Source organism: Oncorhynchus mykiss, chromosome 27 (assembly GCF_013265735.2).
Source record: "Oncorhynchus mykiss isolate Arlee chromosome 27, USDA_OmykA_1.1, whole genome shotgun sequence".
In the NCBI taxonomy this organism is placed as follows: domain Eukaryota; kingdom Metazoa; phylum Chordata; class Actinopteri; order Salmoniformes; family Salmonidae; genus Oncorhynchus; species Oncorhynchus mykiss.
Genome location: NC_048591.1, coordinates 5,679,028 through 5,705,290, shown reverse-complemented (window position 1 = coordinate 5,705,290; position 26,263 = coordinate 5,679,028). Strand labels below are relative to the sequence as shown.

The 26,263-nt window shown below is 43.9% G+C and overlaps 1 protein-coding gene across 1 annotated transcript in view; it reads left to right on the top strand.

Annotated features, from left to right (window-relative positions):
- LOC110507389 (ATP-binding cassette sub-family G member 4) overlaps positions 1–25,565 on the top strand; it is a 30,364-nt gene extending 4,799 nt beyond the window's left edge. The window contains exons 4-17 of the mRNA XM_021587361.2: positions 557–839; positions 15,350–15,467; positions 16,141–16,273; positions 16,628–16,678; positions 18,399–18,544; positions 19,275–19,398; positions 20,051–20,165; positions 20,382–20,527; positions 20,647–20,745; positions 20,999–21,167; positions 21,637–21,737; positions 21,913–22,071; positions 22,324–22,442; positions 24,352–25,565. Coding sequence (XP_021443036.1) covers positions 599–839; positions 15,350–15,467; positions 16,141–16,273; positions 16,628–16,678; positions 18,399–18,544; positions 19,275–19,398; positions 20,051–20,165; positions 20,382–20,527; positions 20,647–20,745; positions 20,999–21,167; positions 21,637–21,737; positions 21,913–22,071; positions 22,324–22,442; positions 24,352–24,577 — 1,947 coding nt within the window. The 5' untranslated portion in view covers positions 557–598 and the 3' untranslated portion in view covers positions 24,578–25,565. The remainder of the gene's footprint in view (positions 1–556; positions 840–15,349; positions 15,468–16,140; positions 16,274–16,627; positions 16,679–18,398; positions 18,545–19,274; positions 19,399–20,050; positions 20,166–20,381; positions 20,528–20,646; positions 20,746–20,998; positions 21,168–21,636; positions 21,738–21,912; positions 22,072–22,323; positions 22,443–24,351) is intronic.
- Positions 25,566–26,263: the final 698 nt, after the last annotated feature.

Genomic DNA, 26,263 nt, shown 5'->3' with positions numbered 1-26,263 from the left:
ACAAGCACATATCCCCCTGACAGCTTGAGCAGAACCGAATCCATGGTGTTTGACTCTGAGGATTGGGTAGACAGACAGACAGACAAACATGTTTGTTCATTGCCTCTGCAGTTAGCCAGTGGTGTTTCCTCTCCTCAAAACAACCTCCTGGGACTTGCTGCTACTCAGTGATGTCTATGCATCAGCACAGCCCCTTTAGACTGCAACCAGATACAGTATGTGCTTCTTGCCAGAGCACCAACATCTAGACCAGCTCCACCTTACAGACCTGTACTTTATGGATAGGAAGGAAGGAAGAATACATTTTGTCGGATGATGTTCTTACCAGCTGCACAATTGCCGGAGTGTGTGTGAGTGGCACATTTGGATCACCATATCCTATCGGAATTGCACCGCCATGTGGTTAAAGGTAATCTTTATTATTCCATATGGAGATTTGGTTTGTAGGCAGGATGAATACACGACACACAATACAAAACAGAGGCAATGCAAATAAAAATAAATATAAACATGTATGGGAAAAAATGGGAAATATTTTTCTTCCTCCCTCCTGTAGTGCCTCAAACACACCCCTACACCCCCGTTGCAGAACGGTGGTATGGCTGATAGTGGAACGGCCGTCAAGCCTCCTGAACCTGAATCAGTCAGCATCCCGATGGAGGAAACCATCTGTAATGGGGGAACACAGGAGCCTTCTCTGTTGACAAATCTGAAGAAGGTGGAGAACCACATCACAGAGGCCCAGCGTTTCTCCCATCTCCCCAAGCGTTCAGCGGTGGACCTGGAATTCACAGAGCTCTCCTACACCATCCGGGAAGGGCCGTGCTGGAGAAAGAGAGGTACAGTAACATACACCACATTGTCTGTCGACGATCCTCAAACGAACAGATGTATGGGGCAGGAGATCTTCCTGGCCACATGCCGTGACCAGGAAAAACTCTGGACTTTGGTTATGGCCTGGAACTAGGGCCCTGAGTCTTTTCCTAGTCAGTTCTTGTTGTCAGTAAAAGCTCCTTGCCCCAGTTGAGGCTTCCTGAATCGTTTAGGACCAATTTGTAGTAGGCTGCTGGATTGACTATTTGTTTCTTGGTGATAGCTGTCAGAATAGGTGCGAATTAGAGATACCTCAGTGTCTAGATTTGCATTGCATGATTAAATAGATGTATGTTGACAAAAGCAATGACTGTGAGCAGATGAGCTCTCCACTTACCAGTGTGCTGTAACACTAATGAGAGGATAACTCATGTGCTAGGGCTGTGACCTTAAAAGGGCAACTCCACCACTTTTCAACCTCATTTTCAATATCTCCACAATACCACCTACATAGGTGAAAACTGCACACTTCTATGTTTTGTAGAAAAGTAGAAAAGAACAAATGTTCTACCCAAAAACAGTGATTTTCAAACACTTTGAGATATGTGGTGACATGGGGAGAAACCAATTACACTCCCTCTGGCTAGAAACTTGTTGCATTTTTCCTCCCTTCTTTTAATCCTACCCTGTGATGTCACAGAGTATGATTTCTTTTTAGGAACTTTCTTCTTTATCTTTAAAAACATGTAGACACTGGTGTGGTGCTGGAGATGATGAATAGGAAGTTAAAAAGTGGCAGAATTTTCCTGTTCTGCCTGTGCTCTTCTGTCGAAGCAATTGCAGTAAATAATTCAACACCATTACACTAAGCTGTGGGCCCTCAGAATGCTCTGCAGGAAATGGGCTGTGTTTGAGCGGTTTATGCTTTATGGTCAAGAAAATGATATTCCATCACAAGTGCCATGTCAAAATGAACCATTGACTATTGACTCAGGATTTCGGATTTAGAAAAGTCACGTGACATTTTCTCTATAAATCTCTCACATGGCAAGAAATCCACATCCAAAGCGGGTAACATCTTAATTATCTCAGGTGTGCAAGATAAGCTAAAAATGAACTGTCTGCACACTCTCTCTTTACCTCTTTCTCTTTACTCTTTTTATTCTCTATCTCCCTTGCATGCTCTCTCTCCCTCTCTTTCTCTCTCTCCCTCTCTTTCTTTCTCTCTCTCCCTCTCCTTCTCTCTCTCCCCGCCACTGGGCACACACTGGTTGAATCAACGTTATTTCCACGTTTTTTTCAATGAAGTTACGTTGAACCAACATGGAATAGACATTCAATTGAAGTCTGTGCCCAGTGGGCTGTCTCTCTCTTTTTCATTATCTCTCTCTCTCTCTCTCTACCTTCTCACTGTTCCTCACATTCACAAGCCATGCAGTATAGTGGTCGAGAAACTATCCCCTTCAGCCAGCTCAGCCAGCTCAGCCAGCCCCTATGCTAATACACACAGCTGTCTCATTCAGCCTTTGATGTCTCTGAAATCCAGGAACACAGATCACAGCTCCTATATGTTTAATTTTGGGGGACATCATCATTACCGGGGGAAGGGACTTGTGGCTTTACACACCCATATACACAGGTCTGCATCCCAAATGGCACCCTATTCCCTATATAGTGCACTACTTTTGACCAGAAGGCACTACTTTTGACCAGGGCTCTGGTCAAAAGTAGTGCACTATATAGGGAATAGGGTGCCATTTGGGAATCAGACATAGTCATTAAGAGTGCCATGGTGCCACACACTGAGTGTGTAAGTATCCCCTGGCCTAGCCTAGGAGTTTGACAGGTTTGCAAACAGTTGTCAGTTGCTTTGAATGGCTATGTCCCCCCTAATCCACATCTCACTCTGGGGCTGCATGTACATTGCTGGCAGACAGGGATAGATCAATATAGTAACTGTTTTATGTCCCCCATCATCAAGGAAAAAGCAACAAATCAGTTGATTCTTGCCCAACAAGTCACATGAATTTGGCTGTGTGACAGCCACGGAATTTAAGTACAGCTAATCGTTTGATAATAGATACCTGGGTCAGAGAATTACACTAATTGACTGAGTGTAGATGTTGTACTGTGTTTATGTACTGCATGCACCGCTGTACACGGTGAAGGTTTAGTGGAGCATTAGGTTCAAGGTAAACACAGATGACTGACACAGAGGTATGCCAGCTAGCACACAGACATACTAGTCATCTGTTATGAAACCCATGGATTGACCATCATCACCCAGTCACAATTAGACCCAGGAGTTTTTCCAGGAGTTTTTCCTAACCAGATGACCTGGCCCTAGTTGCACAACAATGAACGGCAGACCTGAAGATCTGAATTTTCAAAGCCATGATCAAATCTCACGCTAGCTCTCCGGGACTAGTAGACCTGTAGCTCAGAGCTGGCAAAGCCCTGATATTTGACCAAAAAAAATACTCTTCCACTCCCCTTACTAACTGGGCACCTTCCCAAAAGCCACGAGCAAACCTTGAATAAAACACTTTCCATTGTCAGTGTTTTGTCATTTACCCTCGGTCCAGCAGCATCACTGCCTAGATAAATGCAGTGCCGGACCAGTCTGTGTCATATAGGCTGGTTCTATCATTCTACACAGGCTGTCTGATATCACATAATGGAATGTCAGCTGCGTTGAAGGTTGTTTGAAAATGTCATTGCCTTATTTAGCATTGCAGTCTGAATCAGACTTTGGAGAGAGCACTCGAGAGTAAGTGGCAGATTCCAATTCGATCAAATCCACGGAGCACATAATGCATATTTCAGTCTGGTTCACATGCACACAGACACATGCACACACATGCACACACACCCACCCACGCATGCACGCGTGCACACACACACACACGCACGCACGCACGCACACCATCCATCTATCCATCCATCCATCCACTGCACTCTCAGTGAGACACTGATTGATGTGGTGCAGCTAGCTGCTGATAAGCCCTTTTCTAAACAAAGACATGTGAATAAGTAGCATACTGAAATCTAGCTGAAATCCTGCCTCAAAGGTGTTCCTTAAAATAGACAGCTAAGCTGCTGTGCTGTGTGAGGATATACCGTGGAGGGTTAATAGAACAGTGTGCTTCCTGGAATTTAAAGAGGTCTTAAGCCGTGGGGAGCTAACTGAGACAGGAAAAGTACCTGTTTTCCTGCATAATAGCAACATTATATTTTGGCATGCAACAATGTCTTACACTGCTAGTGTTCCAGTTTCCTTTAAACTGTTCTCCAAAGCAAATACTAAGATGTAGACCTCCAGCCTCTTTCTCTCTCTCTCTCTGTGTGTGTGTGTGTGTGTGTGTGTGTGTGTGTGTGTGTGTGTGTGTGGACTTGTTGTCCTTTCTTGTCAGGACCAGAATGTCCTGACATGATAGGAAAACAAGAACATTTATGAAATATCTGGACATTTTGCATGTCCTGAAAAGTGAAAATGCTACTTTAGGTTTAAGGGTTAGGTTTAAGGTTAGGGGTTAGTTTTAGGGTTAGGGTTATGGGTTTGGGGTTAAGGTTAGGTTTACGGTTAGGGTTATGTTTAGGGATTTGGGAAAATAGGATTTTGAATGAGAATACATTTTTACTCACCAAAAAGTCTTGACAAGTAACGTAAACATAGCTGTGTGTGTGCATGCATGTGCATGTGTTTCATTCATTTTGACCCTGCCCTAGTATTGTGATCACTTCACATGACATCACATGCTGTCATCACCTCACATGACAGAGATCAAGGACAAGGTGGAACTAGCTTATTGAAAATACACTATAAATATACATACGCTATATATACAAAAGTATGTGGACACCCCTTCAAATGAGTGGATTCAGCTATTTCAGCCACACCCGTTGCTGACGGGTGTATAAAATCGAGCACACAGCCATGCAATTGCCATAGACAAACATTGGCAGTAGAATGGCCTTACCGAAGAGCTCAGTGACTTTCAACGTGGCACTGTCATAGGATGCCACCTTTCCAACAAGTCAGTTCGGCAAATTTCTGCCCTGCTAGAGCTGTCCTGTCAACTGTAAGTGCTGTTATTGTGAAGTGGAAACGTCTAGGAGCAACAACAGCTGGGCCGCAAAGTAGTAGGCCACGCAAGCTTACAGAACGGAACCGAAGAGTGCTGAAGCACGTACATTGTAGCGCGTAAAAACGTCTGTCTTAGGTTGCAACACTCACTACCGAGTTCCAAAGTGCCTCTGGAAGCAATGTCAGCACAAAAACTGTTAATCGGGAGCTTTATGAAATGGGTTTCCATGGCCGAGCAGCAGCACACAAGCATAAGATCTCCATGTGCAATGCCAAGCGTCGGCTGGAGTGGTGTAAAGCTTGCCGTTATTGGACTCTGGAGCAGTGGAAACACGTTCTATGGAGTGATGAATAACGCTTCATTACCTGGCAGTCCTACGGACAAATCTGGGTTTGGCGGGTGCCAGGAAAACGCTACCTGCACTAATGCATAGTGCCAACTGTAAAGTTTGGCGGAGGAGAAATAATGGTCTGGGACTGTTTTTCATAGTTTGGGCTAGGCCCATTAGTTCCAGTAAAGGGAAATCTTAACGCTACAGCATACAATGACATTCTAGATGATTCTGTGCTTCCAACTTTGTGTGAACAGTTTGGGGAAGGCACTTTCCTGTTTCAGCATGACAATGCCCCCGTGCACAAAGCGAAGTCCATACAGAAATGTTTTTTCGAGATCGGTGTGGAAGAACTTGACTGAACTGCACAGAGCCCTGACCTCAACTCCATCGAACACCTTTGGGATGAATTGGAATGCCGACTGCGAGCCAGTCCTAATCGGCCAACATCAGTGCCCAACCTCACTAATGCTCTTGTGGCTGAATGGAAGCCAGTCATTCATAGCAATGTTCCAAAGCCTTCCCAGAAGAGTGGAGGCTGTTATAACAGCAAAGAGGGGACCATCTCCATACTAATGCCCATGACTTTGGAATGAGATGTTCGACGAGGATACTTTTGGTCAGGTAGTGTACTTCCCCTCCACATCCAATCTATTAAGGCATGTAGAGTGAGTTTCTCTTAACACTGAGGATAGAAGAACACCTTTACACACACCTTATGAACACCTTAAGAACACCTTATGGCAACTGTAAGGAGTATTAACCTGATGAGGTCACTAGTGGGGCTGCTGCACAGGAGGAGAATAAATATTCCCGCCATAGTTGCCTGCTGAGATCACAACCGTTTTTCTCCTGGGGGCTGTAGTTTGTTTTGCAAGTGTTATTTTTTTCATTAAGTAGAAGGATTTATTAGCCTCTTGGGTGGCACAGTGGTCTAGGGCACTGCATCGCAATGCTAGCTGTGCCACCAGAGACTCTGGGTTCGAGCCCAGGCTCTGTCACAGCCGGCCTCAACCGGGAGGTCCATGGGACGATGCACAATTGGCCTAGCGTCGTCCGGGTTAGGGAGGGTTTGGCCGGTAGGGATATCCTTGTCTCATCACGCACTAGCGACTCCTGTGGCGGGCCGGGCGAAGTGCATGCTAACCAGGTCGCCAGGTGCACGGTATTTCCTCCGACACATTGGTGCGGCTGGCTTCCGGGCTGGATGCGCGCTGTGTTAAGAAGCAGTGCGGCTTGGTTGGGTTGTCTGTACGGGAGTTGACTGGATGCAACAACAACAACGGCAAAAAACGTCCAGCTGAATGTAGAAAGTAAATACTTTGGTCGCTGCAGGATGCTCAACTCAACACTCACATTTTACCCTCACAATTCATCAACAATAACTTTATCCTTTGAATTTCCCCTTATCCTTTGGGATAGCTTTGGGATGCTATGTCAGCCGTGTTTAAAGACCATTATTGACCACGCATCAACTTCCAAACAATGTGCCTATAGCCCTTTATACCATTTTTTTCCTGGTCATTAATAAAATGCAATACTTCTCTAGGCTAGGGAATCCTTCTCTGTGTTCTGGATCAGCTTTCCAAGCTGAGAAAAACCAAATCTAGGTGATTCTGATGGTGATGATGATGTGGACTGTAATCACTTGCTGTGACCAGAACGAAAAGGAAACGTCGCCCCGTGATTGGTGGTTGCTGCTCCGAGCCCTTTGACATTTTGTCCAAGCTCTTGGAGAGATCACTAAGAGTTTGCAGTGCTGCTCTGTAATTGAGCCCCTAGTACCGTAGGGCTTTTAGCTGAACCCATAGCCCAGGTCGTGCTCTTTCGCCTGAATTTGAAAGTCTGAACACATAAGAAGGTGTGTACTACATGTCTGAAAACGTGTTTAGAGTCTCAGAAACCACATTAATACGATACAGAAATCGTACAAGATGAAGAGACACTTACTTGCATGTCTAAATGCTTGCCATGACAGGCCCAAATTTTATTTTAGAATTTTTTTGATTTCACCTTTATAAAACCAGGTAGGCTAGTTGAGAACAAGTTCTCATTTACAACTGCGATAAAGCAAAGCAGTGTGACACAAACAACACAGAGTTAAACATGGAATAAACAAACATACAGTCAATAACACAATAGAAAAGCATATATACAGTGTGTGCAAATTAGGTAAGATAAGGGAGGTAAGGCAATAAATAAGCCGTTGTGGTTAAATAATAACAATTTAGCAATTAAACACTGGAGTGATAGATGTGCAGAAGATACAAGATGCAGAAGTACAAGTAGAGATACTGGGGTGCAATGGAGCAAAAAAATAAATAACAGTATGGGGATGAGGTAGTTGGATGGGCTGTTACAGATGGGCTATGTACAGGTGCAGAGGTGCAGTGATCTGTGAGCTGCTCTGACAGCTGGTGTTTAAAGTTAGTGAGATATGGGTCTCCAGCTTCAGTGATTTTTTTTCAATTCGTTCCATTCATTGGCAGTAGAGAACTGGAAGGAAAGGCGGCCAAAGGAGGAATTGGCTTTGGTGGTGACCAGTGAAATATACAGTACCTGCTGGAGCACGTGCTACGGGTGGGTGCTGCTATGGTGACCAGTGAGCTGAGATAAGGCGGGCTTTACCTAGCAAAGACTTGTAGATGACCTGGAGCCAGTGGGTTTGGCGACGAGTATGAAGCGACGGCCAGCCAACGAGAGCATACAGGTCTCAGTGGTGGGTAGTATATGGGGCTTTGGTGACAAAACGGATGGCATTGTGATAGACTGCATCCAATTTGCTGAGGAGAGTGTGTGACGACCCTCCCACTCTGTCTGCCGTATTCTGTCTTTGTTCTTGTTTCCTTATTAGGATGCCAGTGGGCGGAGTTGGGAGGGTCGTCAGCTACATGGGAAACACCTGGGCCAGGTGTCTCCCAGGATAAATGGACCTCTTCCACATTCATGGAGGAGACTCTCTCCATGCAGACACCTTTTAGATTGTGTTGTGGTTCTTGGTGGCCGTTTGTTTGCTTTGGCACCTTTCAACACCCTGCATTATCACATTCATGCATGCAAAACACTCACTTACACTACTGATTACTGATTACACACACCATTGTATATTTTCCTTAGTTGCTTTAGTTAATAAATATATATTTTGTTAAGCCTTATCTCCACGTTGTCTCCCTTTGTTACGGGCTTTGAGCCGGTTCGTGACAAGTGTTGGAGGCTATTTTGTAAATGACATCGCCGAAGTCAAGGATTGGCAGGATAGTCAGTTTTACAAGGGCATGTGTGGCATCATGAGTGAAGGATGCTTTGTTGCGAAATAGGAAGCCAATTCTAGATTTCATTTTGGATTGGAGATGCTTAATGTGAATCTAGAAGGAGAGTTTACAGTCTAACCAGACACCTAGGTATTTGTAGTTGTCCACATATTCTAAGTCAGAACCGTTCAGAGTAGTGATGCTGGATGGGCGGGCAGGAGCGAGCAGCGATCGGTTGAATAGCATGCATTTAGTTTTACTTGCATTTAAGAGCAGTTGGAGGACACGTAAGGAGAGTTGTATGGCATTGAAGCTTGTCTGGAGGTTAGTTAACACAGTGTCCACAGAAGGGCCAGAAGTACACAGAATGGTGTCGTCTGCGTAGAGGTGGATCATATTCACGTATGTATGTCCTAGACGTTCAATTCTCATGGCTTTTAGCCGTACCCTTATCCTACTCCTCCTCTGTTCCTCTGGCGATGTAGAGGTGAATCCAGGCCCTGCAGTGCCTGGCTCCACTCCTATTCCCCAGGCGCTCTCTTTTGATGACTTCTGTAACCGTAAAAGCCTTGGTTTCATGCATGTTAACATTAGAAGCCTCCTCCAAGTTTTTTTTATTCCCTGCTTTAGCACACTCTGCCAACCCGGATGTCTTAGCCGTGTCTGAATCCTGGCTTAGGAAGACCACCAATAACTCTGAAATCTCCATCCCTAACTCCAACATTTTCAGACAAGATAGAATGGCCAAAGGGGGTGGTGTTAGCCTGCAGAGTTCTGTCCTACTATCCAGGTCTGTACCCAAACAATTTGAACTTCTACTTTTAAAAATCCACCTCTCTAAAAACAAGTCTCTTACCGTTGCCGCCTGCTATAAACCACCCTCTGCCCCCAGCTGTGCTCTGGATACCATATGTGAACTGATTGCCTCCCATCTATCTTCAGAGCTCGTGCTGCTAGGTGACCTAAACTGTGACAAGCTTAACACCCCGGCCATCCTACAATCTAAGCTTGATTTCCTGCATCCGTAATGGGTCAGCGGTCAAACGACCTCCACTCATCACTATCAAACGCTCCCTGAAACTTCAGCGAGCAGGCCTTTCTAATCGACTTGGCCCGGGTATCCTGGAAGGATATCGACCTAATCCCGTCAGTAGAGGATGCCTGGTTATTTTTTTAAATGCCTTCCTTGTCATGGCCTTCGAAAGAACTGGACCAAAGCGCAGCGTGGTGATCGTACATTTCTCCTTTATTTTCCTTGACGCCAACAAAACAATAAACCATACGAAACGGCCGTGAAGCTTAAGGGCTATAGTGCCACAAACAAAGTGAACAACCCACAAAGACAGGTGGGAAAAAGGGCTGTCTAAGTATGGTTCCCAATCAGAGACAACGATAGACAGCTGTCCCTGATTGAGAACCATACCCGGCCAAAACAAAGAAATACAAAACATAGAAAATTGAACATAGAAGGCCCACCCCACATCACACCCTGACCTAACCAAATAGAGAAATAAAACGGCTCTCTAAGGTCAGGGCGTGACATTCCTCACCATCTTAAATAAGCATGCCCCATTCAAGAAATGTAGAACCAGGAACAGATATATCCCTTGGTTCTCTCCAGACCTGACTGCCCTTAACCAACACAAAAACATCCTGTGGCATTCTGCATTAGCATTGAACAGCCCCCGTGAAATGCAACTTTTTAGGGAAGATAGAAACCAATATACACAGGCAGTTAGAAAAGCCAAGGCTAGCTTTTTCAACCAGAAATTTGCTTCCTGCAACACAAACTCAAAAAGTTTTGGGACATTGTAAAGTCCATGGAGAATAAGAGCACCTCCTCTCAGCTGCCCACTGCACTGAGGATAGGAAACTCTGTCACCACAGATAAATCCACCATAATTGAGAATTTCAATAAGCATTTTCCTACGACTGGCCATGCTTTCCACCTGGCCACACCTTCCCTGGCAAACAGCACTGCACCCCCCACAGCAACTCGCCCAAGCCTTCCCCATTTCTCCTTCTCCCAAATCCAGTCAGCTGATGTTCTGAAAGTGCTGCAAAATCTGTACCCCCACAAATCACCTGGGCTAGACAATCTGGACCCTTTTTTTCTAAAATGATCTGCCAAAATTGTTGCAACCCCTATTACTCGCCTGTTCAACTTCTCTTTCGTGTCATCTGAGATTCCCAAAGATTGGAAAGCAGCTGTGGTCATCCCCCTCTTCAAAGGGAGGACACTCTTGACCCAAACTGCTACAGACCTATATCTATCCTACCCTGCCTTTCTAAGGTCTTCGAAAGCCAAGTTAACAAACAGATCACCGACCATTTCGAATCCCACCGTACCTTCTCCGCTATGCAATCTGGTTTCAGAGCTGGTCATGGGTGCACCTCAGCCACGCTCAAGGTTTTAAACGATATCTTAACCGGCATCGATAAGAAAAAATACTGTGCAGCCGTATTCATTGATCTGGCCAAGGCTTTCGACTCTGTCAATCCTCATCGGCAGACTCAACAGCCTTGTTTTCTCAAATGATCGCCTGGTTCACCAACTATTTCTCAGTGTGTCAAATCTGAGGGCCTGTTGTCCGGGCCTCTGGCAGTCTCTATGAGGGTGCCACAGAGTTCAATTCTTGGGCCGACTCTCTTCTCTGTATATATCAATGATGTCGCTCTTGCTGCTGGTGAGTCTCTGATCCACCACTACGCAGACGACACCATTCTGTATACTTCTGGCCCTACTTTGGACACTGTGTTAACAACCCTCCAGACGAGCTTCAATGCCATACAACTCTCCTTCCTTGGCCTCCAACTGCTCTTAAATACAAGTAAAACTAAATGCATGCTCTTCAACCGATCGCTGCCTGCACCTGCCCGCCCATCCAGCATCACTACTCTGGACGGTTCTGACTTAGAATATGTGGACAACTACAAATACCTAGGTGTCTGTAAACTTTCCTTTCAGACTCACATAAAACATCTCCAATCCAAAGTTAAATGTAGAATTGGCTTCCTATTTTCAAACAAAGCATCCTTCACTCATGCTGCCAAGCATACTCTCGTAAAACGGACCATCTTACCGATCCTCAACTTTGGCGATGTCATTTACAAAATAGCCTCCAACACCCTACTCAACAAATTGGATGCAGTCTATCACAGTGCCATCCGTTTTGTCACCAAAGCCCCATATACTACCCACCACTGCGACCTGTACGCTCTCGTTGGCTGGCCCTCGCTTCATATTCGTCACCAAACCCACTGGCTCCAGGTCATCTACAAGACCCTGCTAGGTAAAGTCCCACCTTATCTCCGCTCGCTGGTCACCATAGCTGCACTCACCCGTAGCACGCGTTCCAGCACGTATATCTCACTTCTCATCCCCAAAGCACCAGCTGTCAGAGCAGCTCACAGATCACTGCACCTGTACATAGCCCATCTATAAATAGCCCAAACAACTACCTCTTCCCCTACTGTATTTATTTATTTTGCTCCTTTGTACCCCAGTACACTCATCTACTGTCAAATCTACCATTCCAGTGTTTTAATTGCTATATTGTATTTACTTCGCCACCATGGCCTATTTATTGCCATTACCTCCCTTAACTCACCTCATTTGTTCACATTGTACATGGACTTATTTTTCTACTGTATATTTGTTTTACTCCATGTGTAACTCTGTGTTGTTATATGTGTCGAACTGCTTTGCTTTATCTTGGCCAGGTCACAGTTGTAAATGAGAACTTGTTCTACCTGGTTAAATAAAGGTGAGAAAAAAAATGTATGCAAAGAAAAGTGTCGGCCTGAGAATTGAACCCCGTGGCACCCCCAGAGGTCCGGACAACAGGCCCTCCAATTTGACACACTGAACTCTGTCTGAGAAGTAGTTGGTGAACCAGGTGAGGCAGTCATTTGAGAAAGGCTGTTGAGTCTGCCGATAAGAAGTTGACTGTGCCTTTAAACAGCTTGGAAAATCCTGGAAAATGATGTCATGGCTTTAGAAGCTTATGATAGGCTAATTGACATCATTTGAGTCAATTGGAGGTGTTCCTGTGGATGTATTTCAAAGCCTACCTTCAACATCAGTGTCTCTTTGCTTGACATCATGGGAAAATCAAAATAAATCAGCCAAGACCTCAGAAAAAAATTGTAGACCTCCACAAGTCTGGTTCACCCTTGGGAGCAATTGCCAAACGCCTGAAGGTACCACGTTCATCTGTACAAGCAATAGTACGCAAGTATAAACACCATGGGACAACGCAGCCGTCATACCACTCAGGAAGGTGACGCGTTCTGTCTCCTAGAGATGAACGTACTTTGGTGCGAAACAGGTACAAAAGTATCTAAATCCAGAGTAAAACGAGTCCTATATCGACATAACCTGAAAGGCCGCTCAGCAAGTGTGACGACCCTCCCACTTTGTCTGCCATATTCTTTCTCTTTGTTCTTGTTTTCCTTAATAGGATGCCGGTCGGCGGAGCCGGGAGGGTCGTCAGTGACATGGGATAAATACACCTCTTCCCCATTCATTGAGGAGACTCTCTCCATGCAGACACACTTATAGATTTTGGTTGTGGCATTTTTGCGGCCGTTTGTTTGCTTTGGCACCTTTCAACACCCCTCATTATCACATTTATGCACGCAAACACTCACTTACACTACTGATTACTGACCACACACACCATTGTTAATTGTATTTAGTTTACCTCAGTTAACAAATATATTTTGTTATTCCTTATCTCCACATGGTCTCCCTTTTTGTTACAAACTTCGAGCCGGTTCGTGACAAAGGAAGAAGCTTTGGACCAAAGCGCAGCATGGTGATCGCAGCGTGGTGTGCTTTGCTGCAGGAGGAACTGGTGCACTTTACAAAACAGATGGCATCATGAGGGAGGAAAATTATGTGGATATATTGAGGCAACATCTCAAGACATCAGTTAAAGCTTGGTCGCAAATGAGTCTTCCAAATGGACAATGACCTCAAGCATACTTCCGAAGTTGTTGGAAAATGGCTTAGGTACAACAAAGTCAAGGTACTGGAGTACCTTGAAAAAGCCCTGACCTCACTCCTATAGAAAATGTGTGGGCAGAACTGAAAAGGCGTGTGCGAGCAAGGAGGCCTACAAACCTGACTCAGTTACACCAGCTCTGCCAGGAGTAATGGGCCAAAATTCACCCAATTTATTGTGGGAAGCTTGTGGACGGCTACCCAAAAAGATTGACCTAAGTTAAACAATTTAAAGGCAATGCTACCAAATACTAATTGAGTGTATGTAAACTTCTGACCCACTGGGAATGTGATGAAAGAAATAAAATATTAAATAAATAATTCTCTTTACTATTATTCTGACATTTCACATTCTTAAAATAAAGTGGTGATCCTAACTGACCTAAGACAGGGAATTTTTATGAGGATTGAATGTCAGGAATTGTGAAAAACTGAGTTCAAATGTATTTGGCTAAGATGTAAACTTCCGACTTCAACTGTAGGTCCTCAGATCCTCAAAAGGTTCTACAGCTGCACCATCAAGAGCATCCTGATGGGTTGCATCACTGCCTGGTATGGCAACTGCTCGGCCTCCGACCGCAAGGCACGACAGAGAGTACTGCGAATGGCCCAGTACATCACTGGGGCCAAGCTTTCTGCCATCCAGGACCTCTATACCAGGCGGTGTCAGAGGAAGGTCATAAAAATTGTCAAAGACTCCAGCCACCCTATTCATAGACTGTTCTCTCTCCTACCGCACGGCAAGTGGTACCGGAGCGCCAAGTCTAGGTCCAAGAGGCTTCTAAACATCTTCTACCCCCAAGCCATAAGACTCCTGATATTCTAATCAAATGGCTACCTAGACTATTTGCATTACCCTCTCCCCCTATTTTACACCGCTGCTATTCTCTGTTGTTATCATCTATGCATAGTCACTTTAATAACTCTACCTACATATTACCTCAACTAACCGGTGCCCCTGCACATTGACTATGTACCGGTACCCCCCTGTATATAGTCTCACTATTGTTATTTCACTGCTGCTCTTTAATTACTGTTACTTTTACATCTTATTCTTATCCATATTTTTTAAACTGCATTGTTGGATAGGGGATCGTAAGCAAGCATTTCCCTGTAAGTTTTACACCTGTTGTATTCGGCGCATGTGACTAATATAATTTGATTTGAGTTATTACTGAAATTAATCAGCTTGTCAGTGCAATCACTCATACCATTTGTGATTTGTGTGGTGGAAAAAGTACCCAATTGTCATACATGAGTAAAAGTAAAGATACATTAATAGAAAATAACTCAAGTAAAAGTGAGTCACACAGTAAAATACTACTTGAGTAAAAGTCTAAAAGTATTTGGTTTGAAATATATTTAAGTATCAAAAGTAAAAATAAAATTATAAATCATTTCAAATTCTTAATATTAAGCAAATATTTTTTATTTACATAATAGCCAGGGGCACACTCCAACACTCAGACATAATTTACAAATTAAGCATTTGTGTTTTGTGAGTCCGTGAGTACCAGATCAGAGGCAGTAGGGATGGCCAGGGATGTTCTCTTGATTAGTGTGTGAATGTGACCATTTTCATGTCCTGCTAAGCATTCAAAATGTGATGAGTACTTTTGGGTGTTAGGGAAAATGTATGGAGTAAAAAGTACATAACTTTCTTTAGGAATGTAATAAAGTAAAAGTTGTCAAAAATATAAATAGTAAAGTACAGATACCACAAAAAACTACTTAAGTAGTACTTTAAAGTATTTTTACTTAAGTACTTTACACCACTGCATAGATGGACCTATTCCTTACACAATACAATCTCACTGATCTCTCTGAGGGATTTTCTAAGTGTCTGGTCTTTTTCCAGGTTTTAAAGCCTTACTTAAGTGCCTGTCGGGGAGGTTCTGCAGCCGAGAGCTGATCGGAATCATGGGGCCCTCTGGGGCCGGCAAGTCCACTCTGATGAACATCCTGGCTGGCTACAGGTGAGAGGGCTGTTATCATTCTTTTGCATAGTTTTTTGTTTTAAAGGAGAATGGAACACCAGTCTACCATACATATATATTTTTTATGTTTTATTCAGATATATCAGAACACGAGAGGGAGATAGGTGTAACAGGGTAAAGGGTTGAGGCAGGAATTTAATCCTGGTCTCTAGGGGTCCGACATCTGCATATGAGCGGGTAACGTTACCGCTCAGCAAAGGCTCTGCACTGCTTTTGCATAGCTTATACTACCTGCAAGCACTTATTTTTGCTTATTCAAGTATTCATCCCCATTTTCAACGAACACCTCTTGTCTGACTTCAATTTCCCCAAAAGTCTTCCCGCTCTGTTTCATTCCACTGTGATTGGAATGTTAACCCATTGTCTTGTCTGCCTGCACACATAACATTATTATTGTAAAAACTGGAAGCATCTAAAGTAACTGTGAGGAAGGTCTAGTACCTAGTATTAGGTTTTCACAGTACCCAAAAACATTTCGGGGGGTGTTTTAAACAATTGTGGGATGTGTTTGACCATGGGAAAAGAGCCACAGATAATGTGGGTTTGATGGAAATAAACCCATGTGTGTTTATTATCAATCATCATGCACCAGGAGTAGTCAAATTAAAACATTTGTATTCGTCCATTTTCCACTCCTGTGTCTCCTCCTTAGGGAAACAGGCATGAAAGGGAAGATCTTGGTGAATGGGAAACCCAGAGATCTCCGCACGTTTCGTAAGATGTCCTGTTATATCATGCAGGATGACATGCTGCTGCTGCACCTCACTGTCCGGGAAGCCATGATGGTGAGAGCACAGGGTCGTGTTCATTAGGGCACACAGTTGAAAACATTTTTAAACGTGTTGCACCTTAAAACTAAAAATTATTATTGGACAAGTCTCCCTGTTTCAGTCCGTTTTCTTCCGTTTGGGGCCTAATGACCATGACCCAGACACATGTTCTTATTGGGAGAATAGGTTGTATGTTTGTGGTTTGTTATTATGCAGAAATTATGGACTAATGTGAGGTGTAGATAACTGTTGCCATCCACTTGATGTACTGCAGGGTGAAAAGTGGATATCGTACATTTTCAGTGGATATCGTACATTTTCATGGCTAAAACTAAATGACTGTATTCTATGGATTTGATGTTGTTTCAGGTTTCAGCCAACTTGAAGCTCAGTGAAACTATGGAAGTGAAAAAGGAACTGGTGAGTTGGACAGAAATGAACAACTTGTAGATTTGTGAAATTATAAATACAGTGGGGAGAACAAGTATTTGATACACTGCCGATTTTGCAGGTTTTTCTACTTACAAAGCATGTAGAGGTCTGTAATTTTTTATCATAGGTACATTTCAACTATGAGAGACCGAATCTAAAACAAAAATCCAGAAAATTACATTTTATGATTTTTAAGTAATTCATTTGCATTTTATTGCATGACATAAGTATTTGATCACCTACCAACCAGTAAGAATTCCGGCTCTCACAGACCTGTTAGTTTTTCTTTAAGAAGCCCTCCTGTTCTCCACTCATTACCTGTATTAACTGCACCTGTTTGAAATCGTTACCTGTATAAAAGACACCTGTCCACACACTCAATCAAACAGACTCCAACCTCTTCACAATGGCCAAGACCAGAGAGCTGTGTAAGGACATCAGGGATAAAATTGTAGACCTGCACAAGGCTGGGATGGGCTACAGGACAATAGGCAAGCAGCTTGGTGAGAAGGCAACAATTGTTGGCGCAATTATTAGAAAATGGAAGAAGTTCAAGATGACGGTCAATCACCCTCGGGCTGGGGCTCCATGCAAGATCTCACCTCGTGGGGCATCAGTGATCATGAGGAAGGTGAGGGATCCGCCCAGAACTACACGGCAGGACCTGGTCAATGACCTGAAGAGAGCTGGGACCACAGTCTCAAAGAAAACCATTAGTAACACTCTACGCCGTCATGGATTAAAATCCTGCAGCGCACGCAAGGTCCCCCTGCTCAAACCAGTGCATATCCAGGCCCGTCTGAAGTTTGCCAATGACCATCTGGATGATCCAGAGGAGGAATGGGAGAAGGTCATGTGGTCTGATGAGACAAAAATAGAGCTTTTTGGTCTAAACTCCACTTGCCGTGTTTGGAGGAAGAAGAAGGATGAGTACAACCCCAAGAACACCATCCCAACCGTGAAGCATGGATGTGGAAACATCATTATTTGGGGATTATTTTCTGCAAAGGGGACAAGACGACTGCACCGTATTGAGGGGAGGATGGATGGGGCCATGTATCGTAAGATCTTGGCCAACAACCTCCTTCCCTCAGCTTTGAGCTTTGAAGATGGGTCGTGGCTGGGTCTTCCAGCATGACGATGACCCGAAACACACAGCCAGGGCAACTAAGGAGTGGCTCCGTAAGAAGCATCTCAAGGTCCTGGAGTGGCCTAGCCAGTCTCCAGACCTGAACCCAATAGAAAATCTTTGGAGGGAGCTGAAAGTCCGTATTGCCCAGCGACAGCCCCGAAGCCTGAAGGATCTGGAGAAGGTCTGTATTGAGGAGTGGGCCAAAATCCCTGCTGCAGTGTGTGCAAACCTGGTCAAGAACTACAGGAAATGTATGATCTCTGTAATTGCAAACAGGTTTCTGTACCAAATATGAAGTTCTGCTTTTCTGATGTATCAAATACTTATGTCATGCAATAAAATGCAAATTAATTACTTAAAAAAATCATACAATGTGATTTTCCGTCTGTTGAAGTGTACCTATGATAAAAATTACAGACCTCTACATGCTTTGTAAGTAGGAAAACCTGCAAAATCAGCAGTGTATCAAATACTCGTTCTCCCCACTGTACGACTGTAATTTGTGTTTACCTACTAATGGTAGACTGTGTGTGTGTGGGTGCGTGTGCTTGCGTGTGTGTGTGTGTGTGTGTGTAGGTGAATGAGATCCTGACTGCTCTAGGGCTCCAGGAGTGTGCTCACACTCGCACCAGCTCCCTATCTGGGGGGCAGTGTAAACGGCTAGCAATCGCCCTTGAGCTAGTCAACAATCCCCCAGTCATGTTCTTTGATGAGCCAACCAGGTAAGAGGCTCACTATGTCACCATGTCCCATAATTGATGGATCAGGTGGACAAGATAAGCCCTTGTACATTCTTGTTGTTGGTGTAGTGTGGCAGTGTTACTTGATCTAAGGCCTGGAGGAAAAACTCCTGGTTCTACTTGTAACGTATGCGCTTGGAGTCAGGAAGCAGGTGCAGAAGGTACGTTTTAATGATAAGAGAAGGGAGATAAACAAAACAGGAGAAGGGTACTGAACGTGAACGAAACCAGCACTGCCTAATGACTGAGGCTACTGAGGGCTAAATAAAGGGAGAGTAATCAAGACGATGATGAGGTCCAGGTGTGCGTAATGATGGCGCCAGGACCGCTGGTTAGTAGACCGGCGATGTCGAGCGATGGAGAGGGGCAGCGGTAGTAGTTATGACACTACTGATGATGTAACATGACCTCCACCTCCACCACGGATTAAATCTCCCTTCCCCCTCAGAATATGTGAAATGTAGCCATGCACTGAAAGTGCATTTCTATCTGCCCCCTCAGGGATTAATAAAGTTGTCTGGAATTGAATTAAATTGAATTATTTAGCCATCAGTAGCCTGGGTTTTGGGAACGGAGTAAATTTGACATATAACCCCGTAGTGTTATACTGTACATTCCATATTCATTTGACATAGAGGTTGTTTGTCAACTACCGTAATCCTGCTGGTCCTGCTTCCCTAACTCTCTCCCTGTCTATGTCTGTTGTTTCCAGTGGACTGGACAGTGCCTCCTGTTACCAAGTGGTTTCTCTTATGAAATCTCTAGCCCTGGGGGGACGCACCATCATCTGCACCATCCACCAGCCCAGCGCCAAACTCTTTGAGATGTTTGATAAGGTACAAACAGGCCTCTCTCTGTCCACTTCCATCAAAGGATTAGACAACACATGAACACTGAGAGACCATACAGAGCTGTGGCAGTTGTCCCCTGGTTGTAGGGAGGAGTTTTTCCTAACCCTGTAACCTGACCAGACCACAACATTTCCAGGCCCCCCTAGTTGTATAAAAGCCCTGCATTTTTTTCTGGTAGGGTCACGTGTCACGACTTCCGCCGAAGTCGGTTCCTCTCCTTGTTCGGGCGGCGCTCGCGGTCGGCGTCGCTGGTCTTCTAGCCATCATCGATCCACTTCATTTTCCTTTTGTTTTGTCTTGTCTTCCCACACACCTGGTCTCAATTCCCTCATTACATGTTGTGTATTTAACCCTCTGTTCCCCCCATGTCTTTGTGCGGAATTGTTTATTGCAAGTGCATATGCACGTTTTCTCTGGTGCGCGACGGGTTTTGTACCCATTTGTTTGTTCTGGTTTCCGGTGGTTTTATGAATAAAACTGCTCCGTTGATTACCCAGTTTTGCTCTCCTGCGCCTGACTTTCCCTGCCGCCAGTTTCGCACTCCCTTACATCACGTGATCAGGAAAAACCCAGGTCCCCACCCACGGTCCAGCTGTGTCTTTCTCTCCACCTGATGTGTTGTCTCGTCCTTCCACAGCTGTACATCCTGAGTCAGGGCCAGTGCATATACAAAGGCACCGTCCCATACCTCATCCCCTATCTGAAGAACCTGGGGCTCCACTGCCCCACCTACCACAACCCGGCAGATTTCAGTGAGTTCAATGAACAGAGCAGAACAGAGCACACACACTTAATATCCGTTAAATATCTTTCTCTTTTGCCCCACATTGCAGACCTCTGCCGGGTTGCGTTAATACCCTCTTCATAATGCCTTAAAAATACAGTTATATTGCCCTACTAGCTATGCATAATGTGTTTTAGTAACAGGGTATTCATAGAAAGTGTTAACAGGATTTTCTCTGTCCCAGTCATTGAAGTGGCATCGGGGGAGTATGGAGACTGGAATCCTGTTCTGTTTGAGGCGGCCCAGGGTGGAATGTGTGCCATAGAGGAGAAGGAGAAGTCATGTGACAAAAATGACACATCCGCTGTTTGTCCAACAAAGTGCCTCAAGGTGAGTACTAATGCTACATCGCTAAGGAATAAAGCCCCGTTCACTGACACGCACGCGCACGCCCACTCGCGCGCACTCTGTTTTGACTTAACATGCCCCCTGTCTGCCTCTTTTCACAGGACTCAGGAGCCATTGAGAGCCATTCATTTGCTACAAGCACTTGGACACAGTTTTGCATTCTCTTCAATAGAACGTTGATGACAATATGTCGAGACCAGGTATGTGAGTAGAGTTACAAGGGGTTCCTCGGGTAGCTGGGTCGCTAACAGGTAGCAATAGCACGCATGTATACATCAACTTTTTTGGGCTAGTCTTAAGCCAAGCCATGGATTAGTGGACAAGTCACTTTTTAAGTGAGATCCTCCATTGAGCATGCTTATAAATCCGCCCCATACATCCATCAGTGACATGAGGATGAGTGAATTGTATAAGAGAGGGGGGCATGAGTCATTGTGAGCGTTTCTGTTTCAGGTGTTGACACACCTAAGGCTGATGTCACACATCTCCATAGGAGTACTGATCGGCTTGCTCTACTTGAACATTGGCAACGACGCCAGCAAGGTCTTCAACAACACCGGCTTCCTCTTCTTCTCCATGCTCTTCCTCATGTTCGGAGCTCTGATGCCCACCGTGCTCACATGTGAGTTGACCGAATTGTGGGGGGGACTTGTTTGTTCACCAGGAGGAACTTTGCAGTCAATGGTTTCGTCCTTAAATGGCACCCTATTCCCTGGTCAAAAGTAGTGCACTAAATAGAGAATAGAATATAATAAAGCCATTTGGGATGCAACCAAAGTTTTCTGTCTCTGTAAGTCTTTTCACAATGCATGTTCTTAGCCTAGGCCCGAGGGATATCATTAACCCTGGGTTTAAACAAGCTAGCTTACTCTGAAGGGTCACATAAGCATTTGTTAACTCTGCTAGGCTAACTAAAACCAATGTCAATTCACCTTGATTTATTTAGTCAGCGTAGTACATTGGATAGTCCATTCAGCAACGAATGTCATTGTTTCCCAGGGACCCCCTAGGATCCATGACATTGTTAAGTATGTTAAAGAAGGCAGGCTGTTTTAATTATTGTTTGCCGTTTCGTAATGTCTGACCTGCAGTTCCTCTGGAGATGTCCATTTTTCTGAGGGAACATCTAAACTATTGGTACAGCCTGAAGGCTTACTATCTGGCTAAGACTATGGCTGACATTCCATTCCAGGTGAGTTGGTCATCCAAACAAAGCAGGCACACAGCAAAATGTGTGTGTGTGTGCGTGCAAGTGGGAAAGAGAAAGTGTGTGCGTTTGTGTCTCAGAGAACCCCAACAGCATAATACAACATAGATACAGCAGTGCCACCCAGTGTTTATGTACAGTACGGCCCGCTCTTCCCCAGGTCCTCTGCCCCGTCATGTACTGCAGTATAGTGTACTGGATGACAGATCAGCCTCCGGAGGCCACCCGCTTCCTGCTCTTCCTGGCCCTGTCGATCTGCACGGCCCTGGTAGCCCAGTCACTAGGGCTCCTGGTTGGTGCTGCCTCCACCAACCTCCAGGTACCTGGATGGATCTAAATGCTGGATCTAAATGCTAACTAATGCTAATGTTTCACCATCTAGCTAATTTTCTTAACACTTTGCATTGGCACATGTAGCCTTCATGGGTATGTGTCTCCTAGTCTGTACTACCCTAGCGCAACCTCTGCATGAACAACCAGATCTACTTTTGTCCAGGAGCACCATTTAAATGTCTTGTCACTTGCAACGTGTGCAGACCATTAGCCCCTCTACCTGTCTGTCTTTCCACAGGTGGCCACTTTTGTCGGCCCCGTCACTGCCATTCCTGTTCTTCTCTTCTCGGGCTTCTTTGTCAACTTTGACACCATTCCCAAGTACCTGCAATGGAGCTCCTATGTGTCCTATGTCAGGTATGTCCCACTCGTGCTGTAGCCGGGTCTAGTGGTAACCCTGCTGACCTTGAACTACACATAACATGACCACTAGCGGTGGAGGTTTGACCCCCAGAGTCCAACGCTTTACGTCTTCTACAGTGGGAAGGAAAAGTATGTGAACCCTTTTGGAATTACCTGGATTTCTGCATAAATTGGTCATCAAATTTGATCTGATCATCGTCTAAGTCACAACAATAGACAAACACAGTTTGTTTAAACTAATAACACACAAAGAATTATAATTCTTTATTGAACACACCGTGTAAAAATCCACAGTGCAGGGTGGGAAAAGTATGTGAACCCTTGGATTTAATAACAGGTTGACCCTCCTTTGTCAGCAATAACCTCAAACAAACGTTTTCTATAGTTGCAGATCAGACCTGCACAATGGTCAGGAGGAATTTTGGACCATTCCTCTTTACAAAACTGTTTCAGTTCCACAATATTCTTGGGATGTCTGGTGTGAACCGCTCTCTTGAGGTCGTGCCACAGCATCTCAATCGGGTTGAGGTCAGGACTCTGACTGGGCCACTTCAGAAGGAGTATTTTCTTCTGTTCGAGCCATTCTGTTGTTGATTTACTTCTGTCTAATGGGTTGGTGTCCTGTTGCATTATCTACCTTCTGTTTAGCTTCAATTGGCAGACAGATAGCCTTACATTCTCTTGCCTTACATTCTCTGTCTTGATAAACTTGGGAATTCATTTTTCGGTCAATGATAGCAAGCTGAGGCAGCAAAGCAGTCCCAAACCATGATGCTCCCTCCACCATAGTTTACAGTTGGGATAAGGTTTTGATGTTGGTGTGTTGTGCCTTTTTTTTCTCCACACATAGTGTTGTGTTTTCCTTCCAAACAACACAACTTTAGTTTCATCTGTCAACAGAATATTTTTAGCGCTGTGGAACATCCAGGTGCTCTTTTGCGAACTTCAGACGTGCAGCAATGTTTTTTTTGGACAGCAGTGGCTTCTTCCATGGTGTCCTCCCATGAATACCATTATTGTTTAGTGTTTTACATATTGTAGACTCAACAGAGATGTTAGCATCTTCCAGAAATGTCTGTAAGTTTTTAGCTGACACTCTACGATTCTTCTTAACCTTTGAGAATTCTGCACTGTGCTCTTGCAGTCATCTTTGCAGGACAGCCACTCCTAGGGAGAGTAGCAACAGTGCTGAACTTTCTCCGTTTATAGACAATTTGTCTTACTGTGGACTGATGAACATCAAGGCCTTTAGAGATACTTTTCTAACCCTTTCCAGCTTTATATACTGTAAGTCAAAAAAATCTTAATCTTAGGTCTTCTGAGATCTATTTTGTTCAAGGCATGGTTCACATCAGGCAATGCCTCTTGTGAATAGCAAACTCAAATTGTGTGAGTGTTTTTTTTATAGGGCAAGGCAGCTCTAACCAACATCTCCAATCTCATCATTGATTGGACTCCTGGTTAGCTGACTTATTAGCCTAGGGGGTTCACATGCTTTTCCCAACCTAAACTGTGAATGTTTAGATGATGTATTCAATATAGAAAAGAAAAATACAATAATTTGTGTGTTATTAGTTTAATCACACTATGTTTGTCTATTGTTGTGATTTAGATGAAGATCAGATAAAATGTTATGTCAAATTTATGCAGATATCCATGTAATGCCTAAGGGTTCACATACTTTTTCTTGCCACTGTACCTATAAGTGTCTCCACTACTCACTTCATGCCTGCTTATCTCAATAAAATATGAAAAGAGAGAGGGGGTAAAATGTCGCAATGCACAGGAACACTGTGGTTGTTTTCATCTTTGCATTGAATTGTCCTGTAAATAATAACAATGCAGGTACCTGTCATCTGGTTTAATCTAGATTTTAGACCAATTAGTCTGTGTTGCCTCCCAGGTACGGCTTTGAGGGGGTGATCCTGTCCATATACGGGATGAACCGTACCTATCTGTATTGTCCGGGGAAAGTGTGTAAATTCCAGAAGCCTGAGGAGGTCCTCCAACTGTTGGACGTGGAGGACGCCAAGCTCTACATGGACTTCATCGTTCTGGGGATCTTCTTCGTGATTCTCCGATTTGCCACCTACCTAGTGCTGCGGTACAAGGTCAAGTCAGAGCGATAGGTCTCACCCTCAACGCCCCCACCCTGTTCTGTGCAAAGCTATTGTACTGTAACACGTGGGTCCAACATCCAGTTTATATATCAATACCATAAATTGCTGCTTGGAAAAACTGGAATATATCACTTTTCTCTGTTGAAGTCATGATGGGACCAGAGAAGAGACATCTAACAAACATAAATGTTTTACCTCAGCAAGTAGGACTCCAAACATCTACAAGCATCTCTATGTACAGTAGGGTAGTACTGATGAGGGCACACAGACTATTCAAAGGACTGACCTGCAGGAACAACCAAAAACAGAGAATGTTTACACATCATTTAGCCTTGGCATAGCCAGAGGACATTCTACTGTTGCACTGGAGTGTGTCTGGTTTTAAAGACAGAATGAATCAGTATTGTAATCAAGTGTTGATTAAATTTCCTCAACTGAACGGAACTATTCACTTTTCTTCCGACTATCTTTCACTCTCATCTACGGTTTAGTTACAGTTTTGAGAACTAGAAAAATAAATATGACTTATTTTACCTGATAACAATGTATGAAAAACAAATCTGTACATTATTAGGCCATTCACTTGTTTTTATACTGTCTGAAAAATGTACCTTTCTCTAAAATGGATGATTCTCCTAATTATATAGTTTTTGGTTTCTCTAATCAACTCTAATCAATTAACTGTTCACATCCTACATGATGTACTGTATGTATGCAGCATTGTCAAGTTTAGTTTGGGTAATAGATTAAAGAGGTAATATTATCCTCAAACATATTCCTAAACCTGTCTCCACTGCCACAGTAATGTATATATTTATAGTATAACCAGAGATGCAACATTCAAACTTTACTTCTACTTAACAATGGATGACTTTAAAGGCCCAGTGCAGTCAAAACCGTTACTTCCTGTGTTTTATATATAATTCCACACTATGATGTTGGAATAATACTGTGAAATTGTGAAAATTATGATAGTCCTCTTAGTGTAAGAGCTGTTTGGGGGGGAAAAAACATTTGAAATTTCAGCCAGTTTTGGTGGGATGGAGTTTTGGCCTGCCTGGGGAAATCACCAGGTGGTAAATTAGTTAATGGACCAATAAGAAAGAGAGTTCCAAACCTTCCTGCCAATAACAGCTAGTTTTCTGTTTTCCCCTCCCCACTCAGATCACTCCAAGACATTCCTAGCAAAATTCTTACTTGAGAAATTGCTCTTTGGTAAAAAATAATCCCAGTAAAAGGTACTTAATTGTTACCCAGAAATGATTTGATATTGAGATAAATGACAGTATTTGACCTTTAATAATATAATGCCTGTTTTATATAAACCATTACAGTCTAGTCATCCATGGCTAACTGCCACCTTGCGCACAAGCATTCACTGTCTCAGTTCGTAGGACTTGCTTGATATTCTTATGAGTGTGTGTGAGTTGCATATTTGACCGTTGTTGGAATTGGGATACCCTGCTTTCAGGAAAACAAGCCAAGAGAATGAGTTACAGTAGGCTATGTTGCAAAATTTAGTTGGATTCTGAATTTTCAGTTACAATAAACTGTGACATTCCTCAAATATTTTAATTCTCTCACATATTTTGACCTCTTACACCCCACCAGCCGTCCCTATGTTGAAAGCCTATGCTATATGACAAACTTGATCATTTCTCTCAATTCCACTGTACAGCATCGCAAATGGCTGGT